Source organism: Camarhynchus parvulus, chromosome 3 (genome assembly GCF_901933205.1).
Source record: "Camarhynchus parvulus chromosome 3, STF_HiC, whole genome shotgun sequence".
NCBI classification, from domain to species: domain Eukaryota; kingdom Metazoa; phylum Chordata; class Aves; order Passeriformes; family Thraupidae; genus Camarhynchus; species Camarhynchus parvulus.
In genome coordinates, this window is record NC_044573.1 from 86,697,090 (window position 1) to 86,722,404 (window position 25,315).

The 25,315-nt window shown below is 39.4% G+C and overlaps 1 protein-coding gene across 1 annotated transcript in view; it reads left to right on the forward strand.

Annotated features, from left to right (window-relative positions):
* LRRC1 (leucine rich repeat containing 1) overlaps nucleotides 1-25,315 on the forward strand; it is a 69,180-nt gene that overhangs the window by 40,823 nt on the left and 3,042 nt on the right. The window contains exons 5-13 of the mRNA XM_030945112.1: nucleotides 5,967-6,023; nucleotides 7,620-7,683; nucleotides 8,425-8,499; nucleotides 10,217-10,361; nucleotides 13,027-13,145; nucleotides 14,134-14,217; nucleotides 22,439-22,554; nucleotides 23,493-23,665; nucleotides 25,177-25,313. Coding sequence (XP_030800972.1) covers nucleotides 5,967-6,023; nucleotides 7,620-7,683; nucleotides 8,425-8,499; nucleotides 10,217-10,361; nucleotides 13,027-13,145; nucleotides 14,134-14,217; nucleotides 22,439-22,554; nucleotides 23,493-23,665; nucleotides 25,177-25,313 — 970 coding nt within the window. The remainder of the gene's footprint in view (nucleotides 1-5,966; nucleotides 6,024-7,619; nucleotides 7,684-8,424; nucleotides 8,500-10,216; nucleotides 10,362-13,026; nucleotides 13,146-14,133; nucleotides 14,218-22,438; nucleotides 22,555-23,492; nucleotides 23,666-25,176; nucleotides 25,314-25,315) is intronic.

A 25,315-nucleotide genomic window follows, 5' to 3' on the forward strand; every position in this document is an offset into this window, starting at 1 on the left:
CTACTTGTAGGTTCCCATATAATGGATATGAATTCTTATGTGGCCGATACTGCTTCTGTTGCATTGGAAATGTCATTACACCAAAATCCCACATGGAGCTGGTTGTTCAGGCACAGGGAAGATAGGTTGCTGCAGGTACAGTAGCTGGGTGAAGTGAGGCAGACTCAGGGAAGAACTGAAGTGGTAATTAACTCTGAAAATGGGTACATGCTACAGGAGCTCTTGAGACAATCCAACTTTAAGCAGCTAATTTGATAGAGTGGTTTGGGTTGGTTGGAAGGGACCTTCAGAGATCATCTAATCCACCCCTTCTGTTGTGGGCAGGAATGCCTCTCATTAGATATGGTTGCTCAAAGCCCTGTTCTGTCTGACTTTGGTTTCTAGGGAGGAGGCATCTGCAGCTCCTCAGTGTCCTGTTACAGTGTCTCACCGCCCTCATTGTAAAAAATTGCTTCTCCTGACTGAAGAATGCCGACTCTCTGAGCCTGTTCTCACAGGATAGGTGCTCCAGTCCTCTCATCATTTTTGTGGCCCTCCTCTCCAGCATACTGTGCCTTTCCTGTGCTGGGGCCCCTGGAGCTGGATGCAGTGCTCCAGGTGGGGTCTCAGCAGGGCAGAATAGAATCCCTTCCCTTGACCTGCTGGCCACACTGTTTTTTTATGCAGACCAGGATGATGTGGTTGATGTAGCCTTGGAAGTTTGGACATTTGGTCTTTTCAGGGTCTGTGTGCAGTTGAGGAAAGAGTCACGAGAGGAGAAGAGAAAGAGGGTTTTTTTGGGAGTGATTTGTAACAGGAGCCTATCCCAAAGGTATATGCTGTCCCTTCAAATACTTAGAGTCTGAGTAAGTGGTATTTTGAGAGCTAGCTAGTTATTGATTAACTCTGTCATTTTCCTGGAGAATAAAAGCTGCTAAACACCAGGCTCTCAGTGCATTGTTGATCTGCAGCTGGAAGCCTTGTGGGATGGGAGTAGCTTACTGCGATCCTGTCACATGAGTTTGTAGTCATCTAACTAGCCCCAGCTGTGTCTTGGGGCAGGGACATGTTACTGGTAGTTTTATTTGGCCAGTGGCAATGGGCTGGAATATATTTAAATATGTCTAGTTTAATGCATTTTTATGCCATTGTTAGACTACCACAGTTACCTTATGTCTTGGAATACCCTTAAATAGACAGAGAAACCATATTCTTTTTCTGCACAAAAAAAAGAGGACAGTAAATTGCCTAGTTTAGAGTCCTTTCCTTCCCAGTGTACTGTCATGATGGATGTTTCAGTGTATGTGCTGTATACCCAGGCAGGTATAATACCAGTAATCTTCAGATGCTGGCCCAGTGAACTGAAATCTTCATCTCTTCCAGCTTTGCTTTCTTATTTCCCAAAGCCTGTGCTCTTGTTGTGCTGGCTCAGCTGTGTGCTGCTTTTGACACAAGGTGAAAAAGTGTAGCTTTTATTAATCAAGAGAAGGACTTTGTTCAGCTTTTATTGACTGAGCATCTTCAGCTTTTATATAAATTCTTTTTTGTCATTTACCTTTTTTTCTCCTAGCTTTTCCCACATTCTCTTTCCATGTCCATAATTTTAGCTTTTTTTTTTCTTCCCACAAGGAAATAGCATATGTCTTATCATGCTTCCCAGTGCCTCTCTCAGAAACCTTTGCTGGTCTCTGCCAAGTGCTTGGAGCTCTTAGTCTTTTTGCAGGGGCTGTGACAGAAATGAGGTGTGTGTATTGTGCTGTCTGTTGTTACTCTTAAGGCTGACTTTCTGTCCCCGTGGATAGAGGAATATGCTGCAACTGTCCCTCAAGGTTAAAGTTCTAGGATAAACTCATAGCAGTTTTGTATTCTATAACTTTAAAAAATAAACCACATTTAATGTCTGCTGTACACTGAAAATGTAATTTCATCCAGAGTAACTACAGAACAGCTTTTTTTTTTCTCCTTTTTTTTTTTTTTACTTCAGTGATGTTTTTAAACCTATTGCAGTAAATCTCTGTTGTTTAGAGAGTCATCTGTCAGTGAAAAGGTTGTTTTGTGGAACATGGTGGTGCTGATAATCCCATTGTAATCAGTCCAAAATGACTTGCTTTGAAAGAAAAAGAGCAACAGGCTTTGTTTCTGGTTTTAGTGGATGATTCTCGTCTACTTTTTGTTTTAGAGTAGACTGCTGCTGTTGATGAAGGAATATTTGTGGTATTCCCTATTGTAGATTGTGTTGAATTGCACGTTTCTCTTTCAAATCCTGGCAGGAATGATCCGGAAAGACACTTCCAGCATTTTTGCCTACTTTGTTGCTATTAGTTTTGTTCTCATTTATTGATTTCACATTCTCTTCATTTCTCTAGCTCACACAATGAATACCAATATCTACAGTTACTGTAGGTAGATTGCTGAACAATTATTTCTGGTTTGTACTGAAACTGACATTTTTAGCCATGTTGTACCTTTAAATTCAACTTGGTTCCAGCCTTACACCAGAAGTTGTCTGGAATGCTGAGATGGAAAACTTGTAATTATTTCAGTTACCTTCATCCTCTGCTTGGTTTGTCTGTTTCCTTGTGCTCAGTAATTTCACACACGTGCTCAGTGTTTGAGGTCTGTGTGGTAGCTTTTGTACTGAGAATTATTACAATATTAATGCTTTTTTCAACTGTGGTGAAATAATTCCTTCTGATAGTGGTTTTTTTTTGTATGTTTGTTTTTTGTTTTTTTTTTTTCCTCTTTTTGCTGTTGTTGTTTTGGGGATTTTTTTCTCCTTTAGAAGATAAATTACATTTGCTTGTGCATTTTCTGTTGGATTTTTTTGGGGGAGTGAGGACTGTTTGTTGGAAAGCAGCCTGCAATGCTCTGTGGTGCGTTTGCATTTCTAAATGCAGTTGGTGAACAGCTGCTGATGGATCTTTCTTTAGGCTGAGTAAATTAGATTGCTACTGCCTTTGTGTTTTATGGTAACTTCCAATGACTGATTTTTCTCTACAAGATAGAATTAGGGGAAGATTCTGAAATCCATCAGGTATGGCTTGCTTTAGTTCTTTTCAGGGACTTTAGAAATACTGGACTGGCAGTGCACCTGTAAAATTAAGGATGTAGGGAAAAAAAATTATTTCATTTAGTATATTGTGAAAAATAGCTATTTGTAGCTGAGAAGAGGAAGGATTGCACTTTCTGGAGGGAGTGTTACTAAATCAGAAAAGATATTTGAAAAATAACAAGTCGTGTTGACTTTTTCTTGCAAAATACTTAAAATTGTGTTTCTTAACAGAACATAAAATCAGGAAAATGTTAGTACATACACAATTTGTTAAGACCCCATTGGTAAGTGTAAGGATGAGCTATACCTCTGCTTTTCAACATATTAGAGATTAGTGCTTCAGTACGTCATCCTGTCTTTTATATGGTGCTGTTTTATACAGTAGTTGTCACATTTTAGGTTGCAGCACATGGGTTTGCTGGGAGCCGTTTCTGTAACTAGTCACGATATAAGAATAATAAGTGGGAAATTTCCTTTCATTTTCTCACCTCTTTATGAAATGGATCCATTTTAAACATGGTATTTCACTCTAATAATGCAGCTTTGCTGGTTTAAACTTCACAGACTTAGGTCTCTATGTTGATGGGAAGCTTAATTTTGCTTATTAGGGTCTGCTTATATTCCAAGGACTCAAGACCTTGGAAGAAGTAGAAAGGATAAAGGAGTGTGGGGCAGTATCATTTCTTTTGTTCAAGGGTGGAGTTAGGGTTGTGAACATGCTCTGGGTGAGAGTAGCTGTAGAATAAATAAAGCATTTCTCCCTCAGAAAGCTGTGTCCTTAGAGATGAAAACATAATCTGGCAGGTTGCTGACTCCCACAAGAAGAGAACCTAGGCTGGGACTGTGGTGGGCCACAGTCACTCTGCAGAGATGCTCACAAGGTACTCACAGGGGCACAGCTGCCAGGGAGTGCTGACAGTGCTGCAGCACAGCTGCCTTCCTTGCACCTTCTTGGCAGCTGTACTGGCCCAGGTGTTTAAGAGGATTTATTCTGTTTTGGATTGAGGATCTGTGCTACTCTCCTTGCGGGGTTATTTTTAAGCAGGATCAGTTTCTTGAGCTGATTCACTGGCCTGCCCCAGTCTAATGATATGATGCAGCTGGTTAACATGGTGGTTCCCGAGTTCTTGCTGTTGAATATGTTTTTCTGACAAAGATTTCTGTTCAGCCACAGCCAAAGTGGTGTCTGAGGTAAGAAAAGAAATTAAGAGATTGCACCATTTTACTCATCAACACTTAGCGTGCTGGGGAGGGAGATGAGTAGATGTGGGGTGATGTGTAAACACAAGATTACAAGGCAGCTTGGAGGTGTGCACATCCCTTTTGTATTCTCTTGATAAAAATGAATCATGGACCTCACCTAATATAAGCTTGAAGAGAAAGTGGAACATTCAAAAGAAGGTGGAAAGAGATTTCTAGAAAACCTGCAAACATGAATGTAATGGCAGTCTGTGGGTGGCAATGCCAGCAAGAGCAGACCCACATTCCTTTTGGAGAGAAGGGTTCTCATCACCCCTTTCCTCTCCCACTTGTTTGGACTCATTGAGGATGCTGGATACCCTGTCCCATCTTGACTTGTGTTTTATAGTGTTAAAATTTTTATGTGTGAATATTCTGTTGTGATGTTGGAGTGATGGCTTGCTTCTTTCTGTCAATGATTTTGAGTGGCAGTAGCAGAATTATTTTCACTTATCTTTTAATTGAATTTGTAATAGACTTCTACTAAAGTATCTTTGTCTGTATGGTATATTTAAACTATACTTCTGGAGGGATACAGAACCCAATGAGTAAAATGTGCTTATTTTAATAGCTGGAAAGGGCTGCTGAGACCGTAATCAAAGCTCCTATGAGATTTCATTCACTGTTTTTTTGAATGCAGTATCAAACAGGTGCATGAGATAAGGCTTTATTTTTCAGACACCATCAAAAGTCAATCCATGAAAAATCTTCTTTGCCTTTTAGCTAATCATTACATCAATTCTGTTGCTTTTCTCTGCTTAGATAACTGTACTGAAGTTGCAATGTGAAGATTTCTTTTTTTTTTGAGGTTTAAGTTTTATCATCAGCTGTTTTTTTACTGGAGCTAACTAATTATTCTGTAATTTGGTAAGCTGGTATTGTTTGAGATGAGAAAATATTTCAGTTTTATGTAGTCTTAATGCATGGACTTGTTTGGCTTTTTTTCCCTAAAATGTACAATTTAGAATTAACATCTATTTCAAATTTAGTGGAATTCTTGTTTTTTATCTAGATTTTATTCAAGGCCTAGCACACTGTCTCCCTTCCCTGCACACCAGGACAGAACATATTTCTGTTGTCGAAAACTTGTTTGCAGTCACCATATCTGATTTTCATTTTTCCCTGTGATGGCGGAGGATTAGAGCAGATTATAGTGTTGGAATAATGTCTGACTCCCTGTGTTCCATTTAGTCATAAATAAACCCCTGAGAAATCTGAATGTTGCTATGGTGATGCTAGTAAAAGCCTGGGATCTGGAGTAAGCGAGCCGCTTAGCAGCATAATGTCACTTAGAGTAATGAGCATGCTGTCATTAGGCCAGTGATGGGCTTACCTGGTGCTCTCTAACTTTGGTAGCCCATGCCACATTCTGAAAGCCAGTAAGTAAAAGCAGTTCATTTATAATATACCATACTCTGTTTAGTAGTTTGCAACTACAAACCTTTTAACAAATAGAAATCTGTGTTTTGTCTGTTTACTTCCTAGCTTTAATGTGTTGAAATATCACAGAGAAACAAGCAAAAACTTATTCTTTCTATTCTGCCTTTCACAAGATGATCTGGTGTAATTAAAACAACAAAAAATCAGTTTATAGCGACTTGTTTTAAACTGTGTGAACGCACATTTTTCTTCATAGAATCTGGAATATAAAAAATAAAATGGTATTAAAATGTGTTTTTTTGGGTTTTTTTTTTAGTCTTTATAACCTGGCTTCACTGGAACTGAGAGAAAATTTGCTGACATATTTACCTGAGTAAGTCACATTGCATGTGTTTCATTGTATGAACATAAAATGTTGTTATTCTTAAAATGTGCTAACATATGAAACCAAATGACAGCTAGAAAAAATATTCAAAGCCAATTGACAATATGAGATACAGCCTTCTTTTAGCAACATCTACTTACATCCATTACTTCTAGTTGTACTTGATTAGTAGCAGGAACCTGCAGTCTGCATGGATTGTCTGTGTTCTATAAAAAAATATTCTGTATGACATACAGCATCACCAAACATGTCCTGCATGCATTGGACAAGCCCATCTGCAGTGGGAGTGGTGGTTTGGGTTTTCCTCCTAGTTAAATTTTGTAACTGTGAAAGTAGACCAGTAAGAGCTCCAAGATTTTCACTCTAGACCTTTATAGCATTTAAATAAGTGTTTGTATTCAGGGCTGAGTGGCCAAAAGCTTCTAAAACCTGGAGGTGAAACCCTTGGTAGCAAACTAGGCCTGCTGATGTCTGAAGTCTGACTTCACCCACTCTGATTTTTGGAGAAAAAAAGTTATCTAGATGTTTCTGTACTGTCTGTATTATGGCAGAGAAATTGGTGGTCTTTTCTTAGACTAATATGGTATCTTATACTTTGGAGATCCTTTTTGTCTGCCTGGGACAGCCTCTTCTTTCTCTAGTGAAGGAGTTTCCTTCCTTCCTTTGCTATCTGGTTGCTTCTTGCAAGAGTTTTGGTGACTCCTCTTCTACTTGTTTAGGTAATCTAATATATACTGTAAAAGATTTACCTTTTTAAAATCAGAATCTCTTCCCCAGTTGCTTTGGGGTAATTTTTTCCTGTCAGTCTACCCAAGTGCCTTGGTTGTGGCTCTTCATAGCAGTGAGCCACAAGACACTTTAATGTCAGTGATCAGAAGATAGGAATTGCTAGCTGAGTTTGCCCATCCAGTGTCAGTATGAAGCTATCAAAAATGTTGACAGTTTTATTGCTCCTTGAAAATCCTGACTGTCAGTAACGTACTGACAATTCTTTCTGGTTTTCGTGCTACTGCAGCTTTGGAGAAAGTAAGCAAGAGCTCTATGAGCCTGATTTGAAGGGTGGCCCTCTCTTGTCTGTTGCTTTGAACTTTTTTTACATCCTTTTGTGCAAAACCCTCTGTTTGCAGTCTCAAAACCAGAAGTATTTCAGAAATTGATGGATCATGTTGAGATGATCAATGATGGATATTGAGTCTTGAGTCACATAGTTATGTGATCACTATGGGGAATTTTTATCCAGTTGCAAACTGTAAAAAAAAAAATTCCCCTAAAAGTGAATCTAACTAACTATACTAAAGTATGTGGCATTTGCTACCCTGGGGACTTACTGTTAAAATAAAAAAAAAAGTAATGATTTGATTGTCTATACTAAGTTTTAAGGTCATACAGTTACACTGACAAGCCATATTATTTTTTTTCAGTAAGATACTACTGCAAACAGTCTGTGCCTGGTAAAATAACTGTCTGCCTACAGTACATTGTAATTTGAAATGCAAGTTTCAGTAAAATGAGCTTATTCAAATACATGGGGTTTCTGTTGCTTTAGTCTAATGTGGTTTTGTTTTGATTTATCTCATCTCACAGATCACTTGCCCAGCTGCAGCGACTAGAAGAACTTGATTTAGGAAACAATGAACTTTATCATTTGGTAAGGGAGAATATAGCACTGAAACTGCACATTGGTCTTGTTTTATGCATAATTTAGATTAAATCGGTTGTAGGATGTCCAAAACTGAGGAAAGAAAAATGAATGGAGGGAGAGTCTTTTTATAGGTACAGATGAATTTTGACAGTGAGCTGGTGCTTCCATATCTGTTTAGTCTTGTTGAGTACAGTATCACTTTACTCAAAAACCTGCAGAAAATGAGAGTGCAGCACAGCTTTTTTATGGAAATAAAAAGGAGTGGAGGAACACAAAATCTTGTCTATGCTTGCAGTTACAATGACCACATGGACTTGTGTCAGGAGCTGGATGGGCTAAGCACAGATGAAAGTTAAATTTCCAGGGTGAGAGTGGGAATCTTCAGGGAGGGGCTGAGGCAAAATTGTTGAGGGTTGAGAGGTCCTACATTGTCGCAGATTGACCTTCCAGAAATCTATCTGTCATCTCCTAAAGGTGATTCAGGTAAATGTTGGATGGATTTTCAGTAGGTCAAGGGTGTGCAGGCAATTTGTTAGTGCATGCCAGGAAAGAATGGTAGATTATTAAGCTGTAGCAATTAATTTGTATGATGGAGTTCCCAAATACAGTTGCCCTTGCTACTTCTAACCAAGGTACCTCTAAATAGTGCAGTAAGAATTGGTTTACTTTGACTGTAATTGTGGGGTGGCAATTTTTTTTTACTTGAAACTCCTATGCTACTTAACTTTACTGCTTTTTATGTTATAGCCAGAAACAATTGGTGCACTTTTCAATCTTAAAGACCTTTGGTTGGACGGAAACCAATTAGCTGAAATACCTCAGGTAAAAATGAGCTCTACTGCTACTGTTCTGAAGATGTTCTTGAAAGAAAACATTTTCATTCATTCCTACAGGGAAGTGCTTTAAAATGGAATATTTTCTCAGTCTACTTTGCCTGGGTTTGGTTTTGGGTGTGTAAGTGTTTTCTCTTGAAAAATTCCTTTGCAAGGGATTGGCCATGATACTCTGTGTTGTCAGAAATTTTCTTTTAAGCATTTTGACAAAAGAATTGTTTCCTAATAGGCACATTGTTCAGTTTGTAGGATGACACATACTCTGTTTATAGTTCTTGCCCTAAGATCAGGAAGCCATTAGTTGTCTGAGCTAACCCTCACCTTGTGTATCTGTCTGAATTGCAGTTTTAAAAGTTTTGAGTATGATTTTTTAAAAAAATTTTGTAGTCATCTTCATCCATTAACCATGGTGTTTAGAAGAAGTACAGTAATGGAACTGTTGCCATAAATAGAAATTTTAATTTATGCAGGCAAATCCCCCATCTGATATCAGTCACAGGATAAGGGAACTTAGCATTTAAACCTTACAGCACTCTAAATTCTTATAATATGTGAGATGGTTCCTCTTCCCTCTTTTTCCCTTACAGCCAAGTCAAAACCTGTTTTCTTTTGTTCCTCTTCCAGTTTGCTGTTACTTGCTGTATGGATCTCGTTGTCAACTGTGTGTCTTGTAAATCCGTTACAGTTTAGTGGGCTTAGTTGACTTTGTTTTTGTTGGCTTGGCCTAGTAAGTAGAGATGATCACTCATAAAAGGTGGAGTGTGACTTTAGCAGCCACTTTTATTGAAACTGGCTGTTATTGTGTATTTTGTCCAAAGTTGAAAGGATGAACTTGTAGGATAAAGGGTATGTGTTTAATGAAAGATCCTCTTGAGGGGCAGACAGTTCAAAAGAAAAAGAACTGATTTTGTAAGTTAGGATCAAGGCCATTGCTGTATGAAAACTTAATATATGTAGAAGTAGAAGGCACTTCTTCCTCAGCTTTTTCTCTGAAAGGTGATTTGGATGACTAAAATGAGATCTGTCCTCAGGTGTGTATAGGGGTGTCTGTGTGTGTGTGGAATGGGGGGGTGCTCTGATAGCTAACAGACAAAGGTATTTTTCTGTCTAATGGTTGGATTGCCATGATAAAAACTTAAGTAGTCATTAATAGTAGTAGGTGATAGCAGTATAACTTGGCAGTTCAAACATAATTGCTAAAGCAACACCCCCAGTTCTTATTTCTACATTTGTTGTAGTTGGGAGATGTGAAGATACGAAATCCCTAGATGTCATGGCATGTTGCTGTAGCAGCCAAGAGAGACTAATCTTAATTTGCCTAGGGTTGATTGGGAGGAGTAGACTTTAATTAGGTGGTGGTTGATAATCTGCCATTCTGAAAAAAACAACTCTGCAGTCTTTACTTGAGGAAAACTCCAGGTTTGGCTGGTGCTTGCCGGGGTGTGCTCAGCATAGCTTGCCTGACTACTGAAGCCAGTTTAATATTTAAAATCAGAAAGTGTGACTGAATCACTCGGATAGTTTATCATATGTAAAATGTAAATATTTACTTTTTTTCTGCTTTTAGAGGTCATACAAAGAATGGCCAATTAAGAGGTCATACAGATAATTGTTTTTCTTTGTGGAATTTCATTGTGATGGTACATTTTTCAAAGTGCTTTCTTACGTGTTTGGGCATGACTTAAATTTTTTTCCTTGTATCGCAGGAAGTAGGAAACCTGAAAAACCTGCTTTGTCTGGATGTTTCTGAAAATAAATTGGAATGCCTTCCTGAAGAAATTAGTGGTCTGACTTCTTTAACAGACTTGCTTGTTTCTCAGAATTTACTTCAGGTCTTACCTGATGGCATTGGTGAGTCCAAAGTGAATGCTATCACACAGAACCATTTAACCCACTGTAAGTGGAAGTCATTTGGGTTTTTAAAGTCTTTTTGTGCAAGAGATGAGCTTGTCTCATGTTGTTTTTTATTCCTATTGCTGAGTAACAAATGCATAGCTCTATTAATGTTGCATTTTAATTGTCTGCATAATGACTCCCTCATAATCCTCTTTCAGTCTTCACTTGATACCTCCCAAACAACATAAATGTTAACATGTCCCTTCAGTTCCCATTGTATCCATTTCACCATCAGATCTCTTTAACACTGTAAAATGTTAGCTTGTAACATGCTGTGGGTCAAGTGATAAGCCTAACTGAAAGTATCACTACAAAAAATACAGAATTTTGAATGGTGATGTGTATTTATCTTCAACTGGACAATGTGATTAATCCTCTACTGAACCTAGTAGAAGACTGTTTGCCTTGCAGTGCATTAATCCTTGCCTTGAGGATTCAAACTACAACCTTTCTGTGTCTCACCCCATAGATTGGGTTCAGTAACTGAAGATTGTTTCCTGAAGCGTTACCAGTGCCTTTTTTAAGGTGTATGTTTTTTACCCATGCAGTACTTGTGACAAGTAGATGAACAAGCTTTTTTTTCCTCTACTCATCAGCTGTTTTTCTGGGAAGTTCCACGTTGTAGGAGTGTGCCTTCTCCTTGAGAGGACTTAAAAAAAAAGGTGTAGGGGAAGGAGGACTCGTGAATATGGTTTAACCATATTAAACATTCAGAAAAGAGTGATCAGTCCTTCCCCCTTCCTATATATTCTGTATAAGACTAAGAAAACCTTCTCTAGAAGTTAGACTTGGGGAGTGGGCTGACAACTGTGAGTCCTACAGCTGCCTAACATGGGTTTGACAGGGAGTTGTAGCAGCCCTCTCTGATTTGTGTTTGACAGGGAGTTGTAGCAGCCCTCTCTGATTTGTGTTTGACAGGGAGTTGTAGCAGCCCTCTCTGATTTGTGTTTGACAGGGAGTTGTAGCAGCCCTCTCTGCTGACCTGTGCTGGCCAGTACAGTTGTACATCAGAAATGGAGCTGTAGCTCCTGAAAGTCAGCAGCCCATGCACGTGGCTGGACAGAGCTTGGCAGAAGAGAACTTTGCTGGTCTCTGTGGAAGCTCCTGGGCATTGCCCAGCTGATCACTGGATCCTTGGTGGGACTGGTGGATCTGTAGAGCTCTTGAAGCAGGGCTCTCACCAGCAGCACTGGCTCAGGTCAGCTGTGTCTGTATCTCCTCAGCCCCCAGAGCTCTGATGGAGCTCCAGCACCCCCAGGCAGCCTGTGCCAGTGCTGCACCACCTCTCACTGAGGAAGCTGCTCCTGGGGTCCAGATGGGATCACCCACGCTGTGATTTGCAGCCATTGCTACCTCATCTGCCCCTGCAGAGGAGAGTTTGGCTCTGTTGTGTCCATAACTGCCCTGCAAGGGGCTCTGGGCAGCTGCCAGATGCCTTCAGCCTCAGCTCACATGTGCTCTGGCCATCCTGATAGCTTCCTACTGGGCCCCCATCACTTGAACAGGGGAGTTGAGGAGGAAGACAGGACATTACTTGAAACTGAGAATGATTTTACAGGTGTGGTTTCACTAATTTCAGGTTGATAGGATACAGCAACTTCCATTGATCTGTTGGCTATAATTCTAATGTAGTCTAGTTGGTGTTTGTTTCTGATGAGAGCTCACTGCTCTTTACTATTCAGCCTGGTGCTCACCATAGTATCCATGTGCTTTCCAGCAGGACTCTTGTATAGCTGTTTATTTTACTTCCCAGCCTGTGCTGGTGCACAGGTTTATTTTGTTTGGGTGCAGAGCTCTGCACTTCTCTGTGCTAAGCCTCAGGTTTCTGTTTAGTTGCTGTCTTTCTGTGTCAGACATCCCTTCGTGATTTAGCATCATCAGTGAATTTGATACTCCAGACTATTACAGCTGTTTTGGACCACACAGAGATGGCAGTGAGGTATCAGCACCTAGTGTTATCTCCTGAATTCTCTGTTATGGGCTCTGCCTGAGTCAGCTTTTGCACCAAAGACCATTCTGATACAAAGGAGTAGAACAAATTTAGTTTTCTGTGCTGAAACAGTATTTTGTTCTTCATGAGAAAATGACCTTCAAAAGAAGTTTGATTTCTCATCTAAAGAATAAACTTAGGTTTCCTGTCTGACTAATTAGGTTCTCTGTTAGGACAAAGATACCTTGATCCTGTTTGGGTTTGGGCTGTCACTTCAGTGCAAGACAGTCTCACTGTGGCTGATTAGGTGTAGGTGATCTTCTGAACATTCCTTTATTAATAAACATGTATAATTGAGGAACAAACAGATAATTTTCACTTGTTTATAGGCATTTGGGTAGACACATCGTTGGTATTTACATGGGATATCATTCAGATTGTAACTTCATTGCAATTTATTATGATTAAATGTTGGCTATGAATACTTATATTGAGTATGAATTCAGTGGTATTAAAACTTGCAGAAATAGTGCAAGCACTAAGTGAAGCAGTGCTTGGGTTATTTTATTTTACCTAAAAAAAAATTACTGTTTTAGAAGACTTCTGGAAGTTTTGCAGCAGTAAAAATGTACGTATTTAAAGGTATTGGAGAATACTAGACTAAAAATCCATGTTGTTGTTTCTGTCCAGGAAAATTGCGGAGACTGTCCATTTTGAAGGTTGATCAGAACAAGCTGATCCAGCTAACTGATTCCATTGGAGACTGTGAAAGCCTTACTGAACTAGTTCTCACAGAAAACCAACTGCAGGTATGCATGGTCATGGCTGCTCAAATGGCAGGTGGTAATAAGAGCTGCTGTTAAGTGCTGAATCAGTTAGCTCGTTAGGTTACTCACCCTTGCTACTGCTAAGCACTGCATTTTCTTTAAATGCATCTTATTTCTTACCTGTTAAATGAATGTGGAGATCACATTGTGTGTAGTAACAATCCACCCTTCAATGCTTAAGCATTTACATATTCACTCCTGGGTCTTTCATGACCAGTGAGAGAATTGGAGCATGTGGAGTGCAGGTATCACTTACTTAGTTGTGGTTTTGATGGGGGGTTTGTGCTGTATTGCATTATTGCCAGTTTTTGCTGTGCATTATCTGGATCCTTGCAGGACCTGAATAGAAGCCCTGAGCACTGCAGAACTTGTACTGCTCCTTGCTCTGCTGATCTGCTCTAGACAGGTGTTAAATATGATATGTGATCAATTAAAATAAAATCTCAGAATTCCTTCTGTTAGGTGTTTCCTTCCATTATTTTGAAACTTCATGTGACACTGACACTTGGAGAGTAGGTGTCTTTAAATAAACTAGGGTTGATCATTTCTTAAGCTCACTTGGTACTTGGTTGAGTTAGAAGCTTAGGACTGTTAAGAAGATGCCTCTCCAACAGTCAATTCATAGCACCTGAGTAGGAGATAGCTAACTGAGGAGCAAATTTGGGAGTGTAAAGTTGGATAATACACCTATGTACATGCATTCTGTACACAGCTGCTGTGTGTCTGTTATTGTAGTGCAGAGATAATTAATGAGTGAATTTGTGTTAGAAACTGACATTCCTAGACACTTGTTCTGCAGTGTAAACCTTTGGATCTTCTTTGGAAAGTCTGGCAGTAATGAGGATTAACTACACTTCAATTTTGAAAGTGGATCAGACTGTTAATTAATTTTAAAAGTGAGTTAAGTGGTTTTTCCTGACTCTGTTTATTTATGAATTGTTTGTATATTATTTTGTTTTTGTTGGCGCAGTCATTGCCGAAGAGCATTGGAAAGCTAAAGAAGCTGAACAATTTGAATGCTGATAGAAACAAATTAACATCTTTGCCCAAAGAGGTAAGTTTTGTGCTGATGACATTATAGAAACAGAAAACTCTTGATTTCAAATGCCTATGAGAAGTAGCAGGCAACTTTGGTCCAGTGGGTATTCTTTCCAAACTGATCACAACCAGAAACTTGTCCACTAGATCTAAACCGTAGTGATTTGATGGCTTGGAAGTGCAAAATGTCTTTGCAGTTGAACAGAAAGGCTTGGATCTAATTAGCTTGTAACTAACTTGGGTCTAATTAGCTTTTAACTGGTAATTCCCAGTATGGATGTCAGGTCCTGCACTATTTGAAGACTTGGAGTTCTGGTAGGGTGAATGCGACACTAATATGTCTCTTCTGCATGTAGTATGAAACTACTGCCACACTCTTCCTCACCTCGCTCCAGTGACCAATATCAAAGGGAAGGTTTCATACTCTGAAAAGTGGCTCAGTGACTGTCTTGACAGTCTTTTTGCTGTTGGAGATCTCTGGACTACTTCTGTGCTTAAACATAAGGATGTGATGTGACCAAGATACCTCATATTTTACAGCTATGAACACTAGGACTTCTTGTCTGTTGTAACAGTGTGTGGAATGAAATGAGGCTAGAGTTTGTGTTGTGAAACTAAATATAATGAAGGCTTTACAAGTTTAGTTCAGCAGTAAATTGTGGAAAGAAGTTGGGAAAGCATCATCCTGTGATTGCAGCATGGAACTGTGAGTTGGTTCTTATTTGTACTACTTTTTCTCTGTAATTTTTATCCAAGTAGTTCTCCCTTTAAATTTTGTTATCTAACATGTGGCTCTGAGCTATTGTTCTCCAGTTTCAGTCACTTAAGGAGAAGGAAGGTTATGTACTCAGGTGACAGCCAATGGATGGTAATTGAGAGGAGTATCAGCTCTGGCTCACTTCTTTATGGAGCTTGGACAGCTCAAGAAGGAGGTGTGAGAAGGAAGTGAAGTGGCAAGGAGATGGGTGAGAGCTGATTGTCTGAAGAAGAGGGATCAAGCAGGGGCAGAGAATCCTGCTGTGGCACTGACAGCAACAATTCCAGTGTCCTGGGTCTGAGCTGCCACAGGCCAGTCACCTAATTGAGGAAAGGTGAGGGGTGAGACATGTGAGTACTGCAGCTTTTCTAGCAAAACAGTGTCTTCCCTACTGTGGTGCTTCTGGTTTTGAGCAAAGAATTGTGACAGGGCTTACCCAGACAGGTTGAATGATGGCTAGCAAGAGACAAGATCCTGGGAAGACTACTAGGATTGGTATGTGATAGCAGTTTTCATCATAAGATGCTGAGTTGGAAGGAACCCATCAGGAGTTCACCTCCCGGCCCTGCACATGACACCCCAAGAGTCATCCCATGTGCCTGAGAGCACTGTTCCTGAACTCTGTCAGGATGTGCTGTGACCACTGCCCCGGGGAGCTGTTCCATTGCCCAGCAACCCTGGGTGAAGAAACCAGGGTTCTGTAATATCCAGCCTACACCTCCCTTGGCACAACTTCAGGGCATTCCCTCAGTTCCTGTCACTGATCACCACAGAGAAGAGATCAGTATCTGTCCCTCCTCTTCCTCCATGAGGAAGCTGTAACTGCAGTGAGGTCTCCCCTCAGTCTTCTCCTCTCCAGGTTGAACAGACCAAGTGACCTCAGCTGCTCCTTATACAACTTCCCCTCAAGGCCCTTCACCATCTTTGTTGCCCTCTTTTGGATGCTCTCTAACAGCTTAATATCTTTCTGATCTTGTGTTCATTCAGCAGAAGACTTTCTTTGCTAAAATACCTGTACTTGAGACTTGTGCAATTTTATGTCCACTCCACCTTTGAGCAGAATTGTTCTGAGTTTTGCATGGAAAGTTTTACTGGTACGATTTATTTCCAGATTGGCCATTAATAGCTTGTGTAGTGTATAAGCACTTTTCTCAGTTAATGGAATATGTGATATTGGAGGTGGTGCATAAGGGCAGTCAGTGTGGCCTGGAAGGAGCAGGCAAGAGGAGAGGGCTCAGCTGCAGAAGCAGGTGAAGCTGGGTGAAAATGGAATTGTGTCTGTTTGGGGGTATGGTGGGGTCAGGAGCTCAGTTCAGAACAATACAGGCATTAATGCTGAGCAAGATACTGAAGGCTTGGAACCAGCAATGTTTTTCAGAGGTGGAATGTGTTGCTCAGTTGGTGAAGGAGTTGGGGGATATCCGAGGGTGAAGTGAAGAATGAGAATGTGTCTAGAGAACATCAGTGCACATGAGAGAGGGAGGGGACACCTGCACAGAAGTGGACTGAAGATAGGGATGAGCCTGTGTTTGGAGAAGGTGAATAATGAGAAAATGGAAGGTGGTGTCTGGAATCAGGTGAGCTTTGAGGCGTTGTGGAAGTCCAGGAAATAAAAATGAGAGAGGGTGGTTCCCAAGGGAGCTTGGCAGGGAAACAGAGGAAGCAGAGCTCTTTGGCTCCCTATCAACGATTTTGAAATAGAATTTTTATATTTCTTTTAAAGAAGTACACATAAATGTGTCTGTCTCATTAGAACAAATGCCTTGAAAATCTTACATGTAAAGATTTTATGCTTTGCTCTGCCAATATTTAATTTTTTATTATTTAATTTTAAAGGAAGTCAGCCCTTCTCTAACTGCGGGGTCATTTCACTCTTGATCAGTGCATTTGAATTCCAAGGTGGTAATGTTACAAATAGAAAGAATAAGCAACTCAAGCACAAGCTTCTGACAGAAGTAATTTTAAACATCCCTGCCTGCTCGGTGTTGCTTAAGATGTTTCCTGAGAAAGTATGGCCAAGACTGGGGTCTCAGACCTCTGCACATCAAAATTAGTACTAGTACAAAATTAATACTTGTGAGTATCAACTCACAGAAGCAGAGTTGGATGCAGAAGTAGAGTATACACTGGAGATATTTTTCCTCAGTACCTTTTCCTTTACGTGTTTTTCTTACCTCTTCCATTCTTTCTCTCCCTTACAGAGTGCTAGAGCAGCTGTGCATATGTGGTCTTCATCCCAATAAAAAATGGATGTGGGAGAGGCTGTTACTGATTTCTGTTGGAGAGGGATAGAGACACAGTTTTTAATATGTGTAGAAAAAAGTGGAATTCAGCTGGAGAGAAGAGTACATGTACCCAATACTGTATCTGCTTGGTGTTGCCAGAATTAGTCCTGTAGGAAAGACCACTTTTATAGGTAGGATGGTGAAAATTATGTGCCTGGTGAGATAATCTCTGAGTTTTAGTTTTTCTGTGGTGGTGTGTGGTTTTTTTTGGGGAAGGGGGTAGAAGGATGTTGATTGGATTTGGTTTTGTTAAACAGTTTAAGAGAATTTGGTTTTGAGTCAGTGTGTTAAACCATTATATTGCAAGATGGCTTCAAGGCACACTTGTAAAAGCATTCTTCATCTTTTGGTGTAAAATGTCTTGACTTGGGATTATTGAGGAGTTTGTATGCAAATACACCTTCCAAGTTTCCTGGTTCAAAGGTTCTTCTGTATTGTGTGGTGATAAAGGTAAAACCTGGAAGAACTGAATGTGTGACCAAGGCTTGAGTCACTGACAGATTTCATCTACAGCATCTTGTTCTGCAGCTTAGCGCCTCTCTGACTGAAGTGGTAAAACAGACTTCAGCAAGAACTGAGAATGTCTAAACCTGTTCATAGTTAGAAATGTTTTTCCCCCTAAACTTGAAAGACCTGTCTGGTGACTCTTTGGTGTTGAAATCCCACCCTGGCACAGGAATGCTGATGAAACTGGTGTGTTGATTTTGGCACTTGCATAAATAACCTCCTTGGAATGTTTTCCAGTTTATATGCTTTTGTTAATGAGTCTTTACACCCAGCAGAGATCTGGTAATGTGTCCTTCCTGGCTCTGAGGTGTATTGTAAGAATTATTACTCCATTAGGTAAAACTACAGGGGGTTTTTTGGCAATAACTGTGCTTTTTAATTTTTTTTTTAAATGAGTGGGGACCACTTTGTTTTTCTGATTTTAACTTTTGATGTCCTGTCTCTTTCTTCATTTGTGTAGAAGTATGTATGTCTCAGAGGTAAAAAAAAAAGGGTACTAAGGAAAAGTGCAGGAAAACTTGTCTTGAGTCAGAGAGCTGAGAAGCTGTCTTGGTGAGCTCCTCTCCTACTCTTGAAGGTGTTGAAGTGAGTTTGCTGAAGATTTTCGTAGCCAATTTAAAGTTAATAATGACAGCACAATAATAGTTAATAATAATGAATTGGGCAGTTTTTTCCACCCCTAAATGTATTCTGTGCTTGCAGTTAAAGAATTAGTATACTTTATGTGGAACCAAGGAAAATTCTGACTTTATTTACTTTGAACCCAAACAAAATGTTGGATATGACATGCTGGAAAAGATTTTGCAGCACAAGAGGAACTGTGTTTAAATTACCACTATATTTATCAGACTTGTATAAGTCTGTGTGAGTTTTTGGTGCTGACAGCTGTTTTGAGAGTTGAATAAAAGAGATGTGTCACTGGACTTTTAGCTATTCACATGACAACTGAAGACTGATCATTACAGTATTTGTCATAATGGTTTTTTTTGCATTGCTTATACCTGTGTGAAAGATGCTAACTGGTAAAGGACAGCAAAATTGATTCATAGCTTTTGAGTAGTAAACAGATGTACTTTAGAGTCATTAGAAACACCAGCAGAGAAGCATTCTTTTAAGACTTGCAGTTTGTGGAGGACTGTCTAGGATGGACTAGTACTGGGTGTATGAATGGCAAAAAGCAGGAGGGTGAAGTGCTAAATGCTGGTCATGATGAGAACATGGCGGGAGTTTTAGCAACTGAGCTGACTTCCTATGTTTGTCCAAGCCTTACTGTTTCTCCAGAATGAGGAAGCTGTCAGAAAGATGAGCCTCAGACTGAGATAGAAGAAAAGAGCAATAAGATCATCCATTAAAGGGTTTAAAGGGTTGAAGTTTTGTGTGGAATCCAGAGGTCTCCTAGTGACAATCATCTTCTCAATCAAGCCTACCTGAATGCAAATAAGCAGTTTTGTTCCATCTTCATAAGTACCAATGATCTTAAAACTAGCACTTCATAGTAATGACCATTTACTGCCTGACTGACCTGTGGGCTTTGTTTTTGTGGTTTTCCTTTATCTAGGCTCACTGTTCTTTGAAGCTGGCGTGATGTGACAAGTCAATAACCCTTATACTAAAGTTGCTAAAATGAACTAAGTCTCAGGAGTACGACTTAGGCATGCACAACTCATGTGAGATCTTTTCTTGATGTCCTGCTCACTACAGAAGAGTGTGAGGACTTCTTTAAGCCTCCAGTCCTTGGAACAGTTACTCACGTGCCTAGAACATGTGCCTAAGCACATGCTTGTCCCCATTAAGTGAAGTCTGTGCTGGAAATGCAGTGTGTGCTTAACTGGTGAATGGGCTTGTGACCTCAGATGTGTCCATGGTGCAGATGTGGTGGTCTGGCTCAGTTTGTTGTGAGCATGTGACCCTTGGAAAGCATGGCTCTTCCTCAGTTAGCCACTGTGAGCCAAACCAGTGATGTTCTGGTACCATGTAACTTCATGGTGGCCCCAGCAGTGTTTTCCTTTCTGCATGCCATGTAGTGTGTGCACTTTGCCTCCGTGTTATGGCTTCATGTTTAGGTTTTCAAACATTGGACCTGGTGTCTTTCTGTACTGCTGGATGGGTGCTATCTTTGTTTGAAATGACAAAGATTTTAGCTGATTTTTAACTGTCAGCTTGTCTTTTTTTCCTTTGTCATATCTCATTCAATGCAATGCTTTCTGCATTTTCTAAAAACAGTTTCATTTAAAAAAATCAGTGTCTCTTTTTTATCTACGCTACTACCCTATTAAAATAAAAGGTCTTAACTACCTTTGAATGAAACAAAACTTTTGAACAGCAGCCTGTTGACTGATAGCGAGCAAAGTTAAATCAACTGAAGTTTAAATGATTTAGGAGTTACAACCCTCTTTGGCAGTAGAAGAATGTATGTTCTGTCTCCATTTGTTGGCATGCTCTTGTCTAGTATGGATAAAGAAAAATAAATTGAACATCTCTTGTATTTTCTTAATTGTTAGCCGCTTGGAAAATTATGGGTCAGGTAAATTGATAACCCTGTAAGTATTCTTCAGTCCATGGTTCTCCTATTACTTTCATTAAGCTGCTTTAAATGCATGATGACTCAAGCTGTCCCAATTCCACTGCTGCATTTTCCCATTGTCAAAATTACAGAAATTTTGGTCTCATCAGGGCTGCATGGCTTTACTTTGTTTGTTTGGCTAACCTGTTTCGATCTCCATGCTCCAAGACTGAGTAACACAAACTTCATTCATGAAAAGGGACACTTTGTGTACACTGAGGGCATCACTTGCCAGCTCATTAACATTCCCTAATTGTATTTCTTGCTTTTCACGGCTCCTCATGTTAGCAACACCAATTAGACACTTAGTGTGTATATATTGTTTTTAATATCACACTGTGCTCTGTGAACGTGTGAAGACACATTATTTAAAAATGTATACACGCTTTAAAGTGAATAGTGGAATTCTTGAACCAAGAAATGTTTGCTTACTATTTGAGTGCTGGTTTCTAAGGGCTTTGATTCACAAGCTAAAATGGCTTGCAAGGTTCATGGTTCTGTTGTACACACAGGGCTGGGAAAACTGATAATCTTGTGAAGTAGCTGCATCTTAAAAGTGCAGTGATTTAAAGGAAATAGCACAGATTTTGTTTTGTCAAGAATGTAGCACTTTAACTTTCTGCTGTAAATAGCTTGTGAATCAGAAGTCTTGAGCAGCTGATTGCTGTTTTCTTCTGTTAAAAAGCATTTTTGATACAAAGGAAGGTGAGTGGAATGTAAATGCTCCATTTGTTTTATTTTGTGAGTCATAGTTGCATCCTTTAAAAGTGGCTTTTTCCTTAGTAAATAGTGTATGTTAAATCAACACTATTTTTCCTTTGACTGGTTAAAATATTTTGTGCTGTTTGTCTTTAATCTCAGTCTTGGGTTTGGACTGAATTGTGGGTTTTGCAAAGACACAACTGACAGTTAACAAGAACACAATAATTTCATCCTAATTTTGGGGACTCCTGGCCAAGGCGTAGTTACATATTGGCTATAGTGTGAGAGGAGAACCTTCTTAGATATATGTCACTATAGATGTCCTCTCATTTTTGATCTGAGATTTTCCACTGAGTTTAGTTTGGACTCTAACTCTATAATTAGATTCTAAGTCTGCTTAACTTGAAAGCTTCAAATGGCATTGGGATATTTTGCCTCTATTCCTTGGAGTAAGAAAAGAAAAATCTTTTTTCCCCTTCTTCTGTTGAGTTTTGGAACTGGCAAACAAACAACAATGCTTTTTGAAACTCTGTACAATAAGCAAACAAAGGTAAGTTTCCTTTGTTAATAGGAACAAAGAGTTACTTGAAGCAGGTTTTGAGTTGCTACAACTAATAATCTTCCTGTTTATAGAAGTTCCCTCTGGAACATAAAGTTGGAATGAGTTTTTTAAGATCAATTGTGGGGGGTTTGTCTTTGTGAAAGCAGCTACCTTTGGTGCTAGATGTAGATTTTTAAAGGCAGAACTGAAAAATGCCATCTTTGCACTCAAATGCAAATGATTATATTTGGATAAATTGATAGAGACAGAGGATATTAGATTAAAATAAAGAAGGCCAGTTCATGGGGGAATTGTGTTGAAATGAGGTGCTTCTAATGAATCGGGGCATCAAAGATTTTACTCAGTGTTCTGCTTATAGTGAGCTCTTCATTAATCTTTGTGGACTCAACAAATTTTGGGAGTTGGTATATTTAGCATTTTGCCTTCCTTCAAGGCCCACTGCACTTGCTTGGATAAAAAGTTGCCATGAGGAAAGAATGAATTAATATGTAAAACCTAGAGCTAGAAAACGTTGAGTGTATGGTTTTTTGTGAATGTTGGGCACAGAATAGCTTCTGTGTGGTTACTGGTTTCTTCTGGGTGTGGAAGGCTCTGAAAGGTACCTAGAATGTGACCTATATGTAAAGTTATCCATTATTTGCAGCTGTTCAAGACAGTGCTCCTACAGACTTGCTACAGATCAGACTTCTTGGAAGCTGACACTTGTTTGCAGTCTGTACCTCTGGGGGAAGTGTCTGGCAGGCATTGTAACTTGAATGTGCTGTGACACACTCCTTGACCCGCACTGCATGCCTTTGTTACACTGCGGTACTGCAACAAAACCAGACTTGATTTTTTTTCCCCCCCTTTTCTCAAATGTAGGTTGGGGGCTGCTGCAGTCTTAACGTCTTTTCTGTACGTGACAACAGATTGTCTCGAATTCCCTCTGAAATTTCACAGGCCACTGAACTTCATGTCCTGGATGTTGCTGGAAACAGGCAAGAGATTTTTGTATTTTCATGTTCTTTTGCTGTATTTACTTAATTCTTTCTGATAGCAAAAGATATTATGTCTAAGAAGAGAGTAATAAAAAACCAGTTATGACATTCATGTCAGTGTTACTGTTGAAATTGTCTAAGTAGTCTTCCCCCGGGCCAAAAGTAGCATAACTTGTGTGTTGTCCTGAGTGTGATTTTTGAATTACTTTGACCCTGAGGAAGAAATTAGGTTTTTAAAAAAAACCCTCTGGATTCATATATTTCTGTATTAAAACTGAGAATCTAGGCAATGGATAGAGCTTCAGGTGAAACTACTAAGCTGTAATGTCAAGTGGCACCAGTATTGAGTGTTGTATTTTCTCGATACAGTGTGAGTAACAAGGAAGACCACTTTGACCTCGCAGCTTCTCACATCAAATCTTCAAACATCAACACACAAAAATGAGTGGATTAAAGCATAAACCAGCAAATTAGTTCAGCTTCTTAGTAGAAAGTTAAATAAAAAAAAACAACCCCAAAACAGAAGAAAAGAGAATGGTATCTCATCTGTGCAATGCAGCTGTCTCACAGGCCCTTACGTATTTCTGTTCTAGCCACTGTTCACATGTAAAGCTCCTGATGGGAAGCAGCTGTCTGCCTTCCAGGGCACTTTACTGCAGTAGAGAAAGCTCAGCATAGTTTTACCTGGTTTTCAGCTTCAGAGGATTATAAAGTTATAATAAAGTTAAGCTGCAGGTTTGTTGTTTGTTTGTTTGTTTGTTTGTTTTTAAGAATGGAGTAGTTGGAATTGATGACTACTGCAATGCCTTCTATTAGGGGCATTACTTTCAATCCTGTTTGTTCCAACTCAATGATGTATACTTGAGTTGACTTCATGACCATCTATTAAGACTCTCAGGCATTGCCCTGACTTTTTTACTTTCCTTTTTTTGAACTAGGCTGACCTATCTTCCCATTTCACTGACTACGTTAAGGCTGAAGGCTTTGTGGTTGTCTGATAACCAGTCCCAACCTCTGCTGACATTTCAGACTGACACAGACCCTGAAACAGGAGAAAAGATTTTAACATGTGTATTACTTCCTCAGATGCCTTCTGAGTCTGGTTGCCAAGGTGAGTGCCTAGAGCCAGCTTTTCATTATGTACAGAATTATTACTTCTTTGTTTACTGAGTTGTCCCGTAAAGGTTTATAAAATGTGCATAAGCTCTAGTGAGCAAAGTAGCAAAGTTCTGGTTGAATTTTCAATATTAAACCTTTTTTTTCTACTATCCTATTAGTCTTCAGAAGACTTCAGAACTTGGCACTGAGTATTATTGAAAATACAATGACAGCTACAATAAATAAAATACAGATCTGGAAGAAAAAGAATTACTTATATCACTATTTTGAGGCTTGCCAAGTGGGCCCAGTAGTGGTTTCATATTTGTGTACATTGATTATACATCTTACATACATATAAATATGGAAAAATGGTGGCTTTCCATCTTCAATCTCTTTACCAGCAGAATAAATTGCATAGCAAATAGTAAACAGTGGACTTTTTACTTTTTAGCGAGCTAATTTTCTTTCAAGCAGAGGTGCCGTACAGTAGCTTTATTATATTCATTAACAAGTGTAGAATTGCAGTATAAGTTGCTTTTACCTTCTGTGATGAAACTTACCTCTGGGCCAGGTGGAACCATAAACTCTTTTGTTGGCTGTGTTGCTGCTCCAGTAACTTCTGAATGTTTTTCTCCTCAAGCTTTTAGAGCTGTATGTGAACATTCAAGGGGATTCATCTGAGCTAATATTTAAATTTCTGCTGTAATGACTGGAGAGTGATTTATCCCATCCAAGAATGGACTTTTAAAAGAAAATCATGTGGATTCTTCTCCACTGAGTACAAAGGGGCCTGAGGAGAAAAATTCAGCTGTGGGTATCTGTATTGTACGTACCCAGGCTTAATATCAATACATGGCTGGAGCAAATAGAAACCATTAAAACAGTAGGAGTGTAGAAATGTCTCTGTTTGCAGCTCCTGGATTTTAAGAATAGTTAAGAATTAAAATAAATGTATGAATTAACCCCATTGGAATTAGAGAGGATTAAGCTAGTTCAAGAAGAGTAACAGAGGTTGACTTGACTTTCTTTAAAGACGTCACTACTAGAAATTAGATTTCCTCCTCTCCAGATGAATCTCATGACTTCAAGGGTAGAAAGCATGGAATTTAGATTGTTGGATGCATTTGCCTAGCAATACTGAAAGGATGACGTTAGTAAAAGCAATGATCCTATGTTATGGAATGCTATTTAGGGAACTGGCTAATGTCAGCTGGCAGCCATGTTCCACAAGAAAAGCATTATAGTGGCAAGTATATTAAATTATATAGCCAGTACTCTAAAACTCTGAAACAGTCCAAGTACAGAAATTCCTAATTTATACAGAAACCATTTAGTGTAGGTACTTGATAACAGAAAACTAATGCAAGTTCTGTTTTCTTCCAAAAACAGTAGAAATAGCCACTTGTAGGTATTGGATGAATGATTGTGCAATGTTGCAATTATGAACAATAAAGCTGTTGATTGTGTGACTTCACATGCATGTTGCTGTGAATCTTGAGTTACATTTTCCTGTTCCAACAGATAACCTACCACGATGTGGTGCATTGGAGAGTTTGGTGAATGAGATGTCAGATGAAACATGGAATGAGCGGGCAGTGAACAGAGTCAGTGCAATTCGCTTCTTAGAAGATGAAAAAGATGAAGAGGAAAACGAAATGGT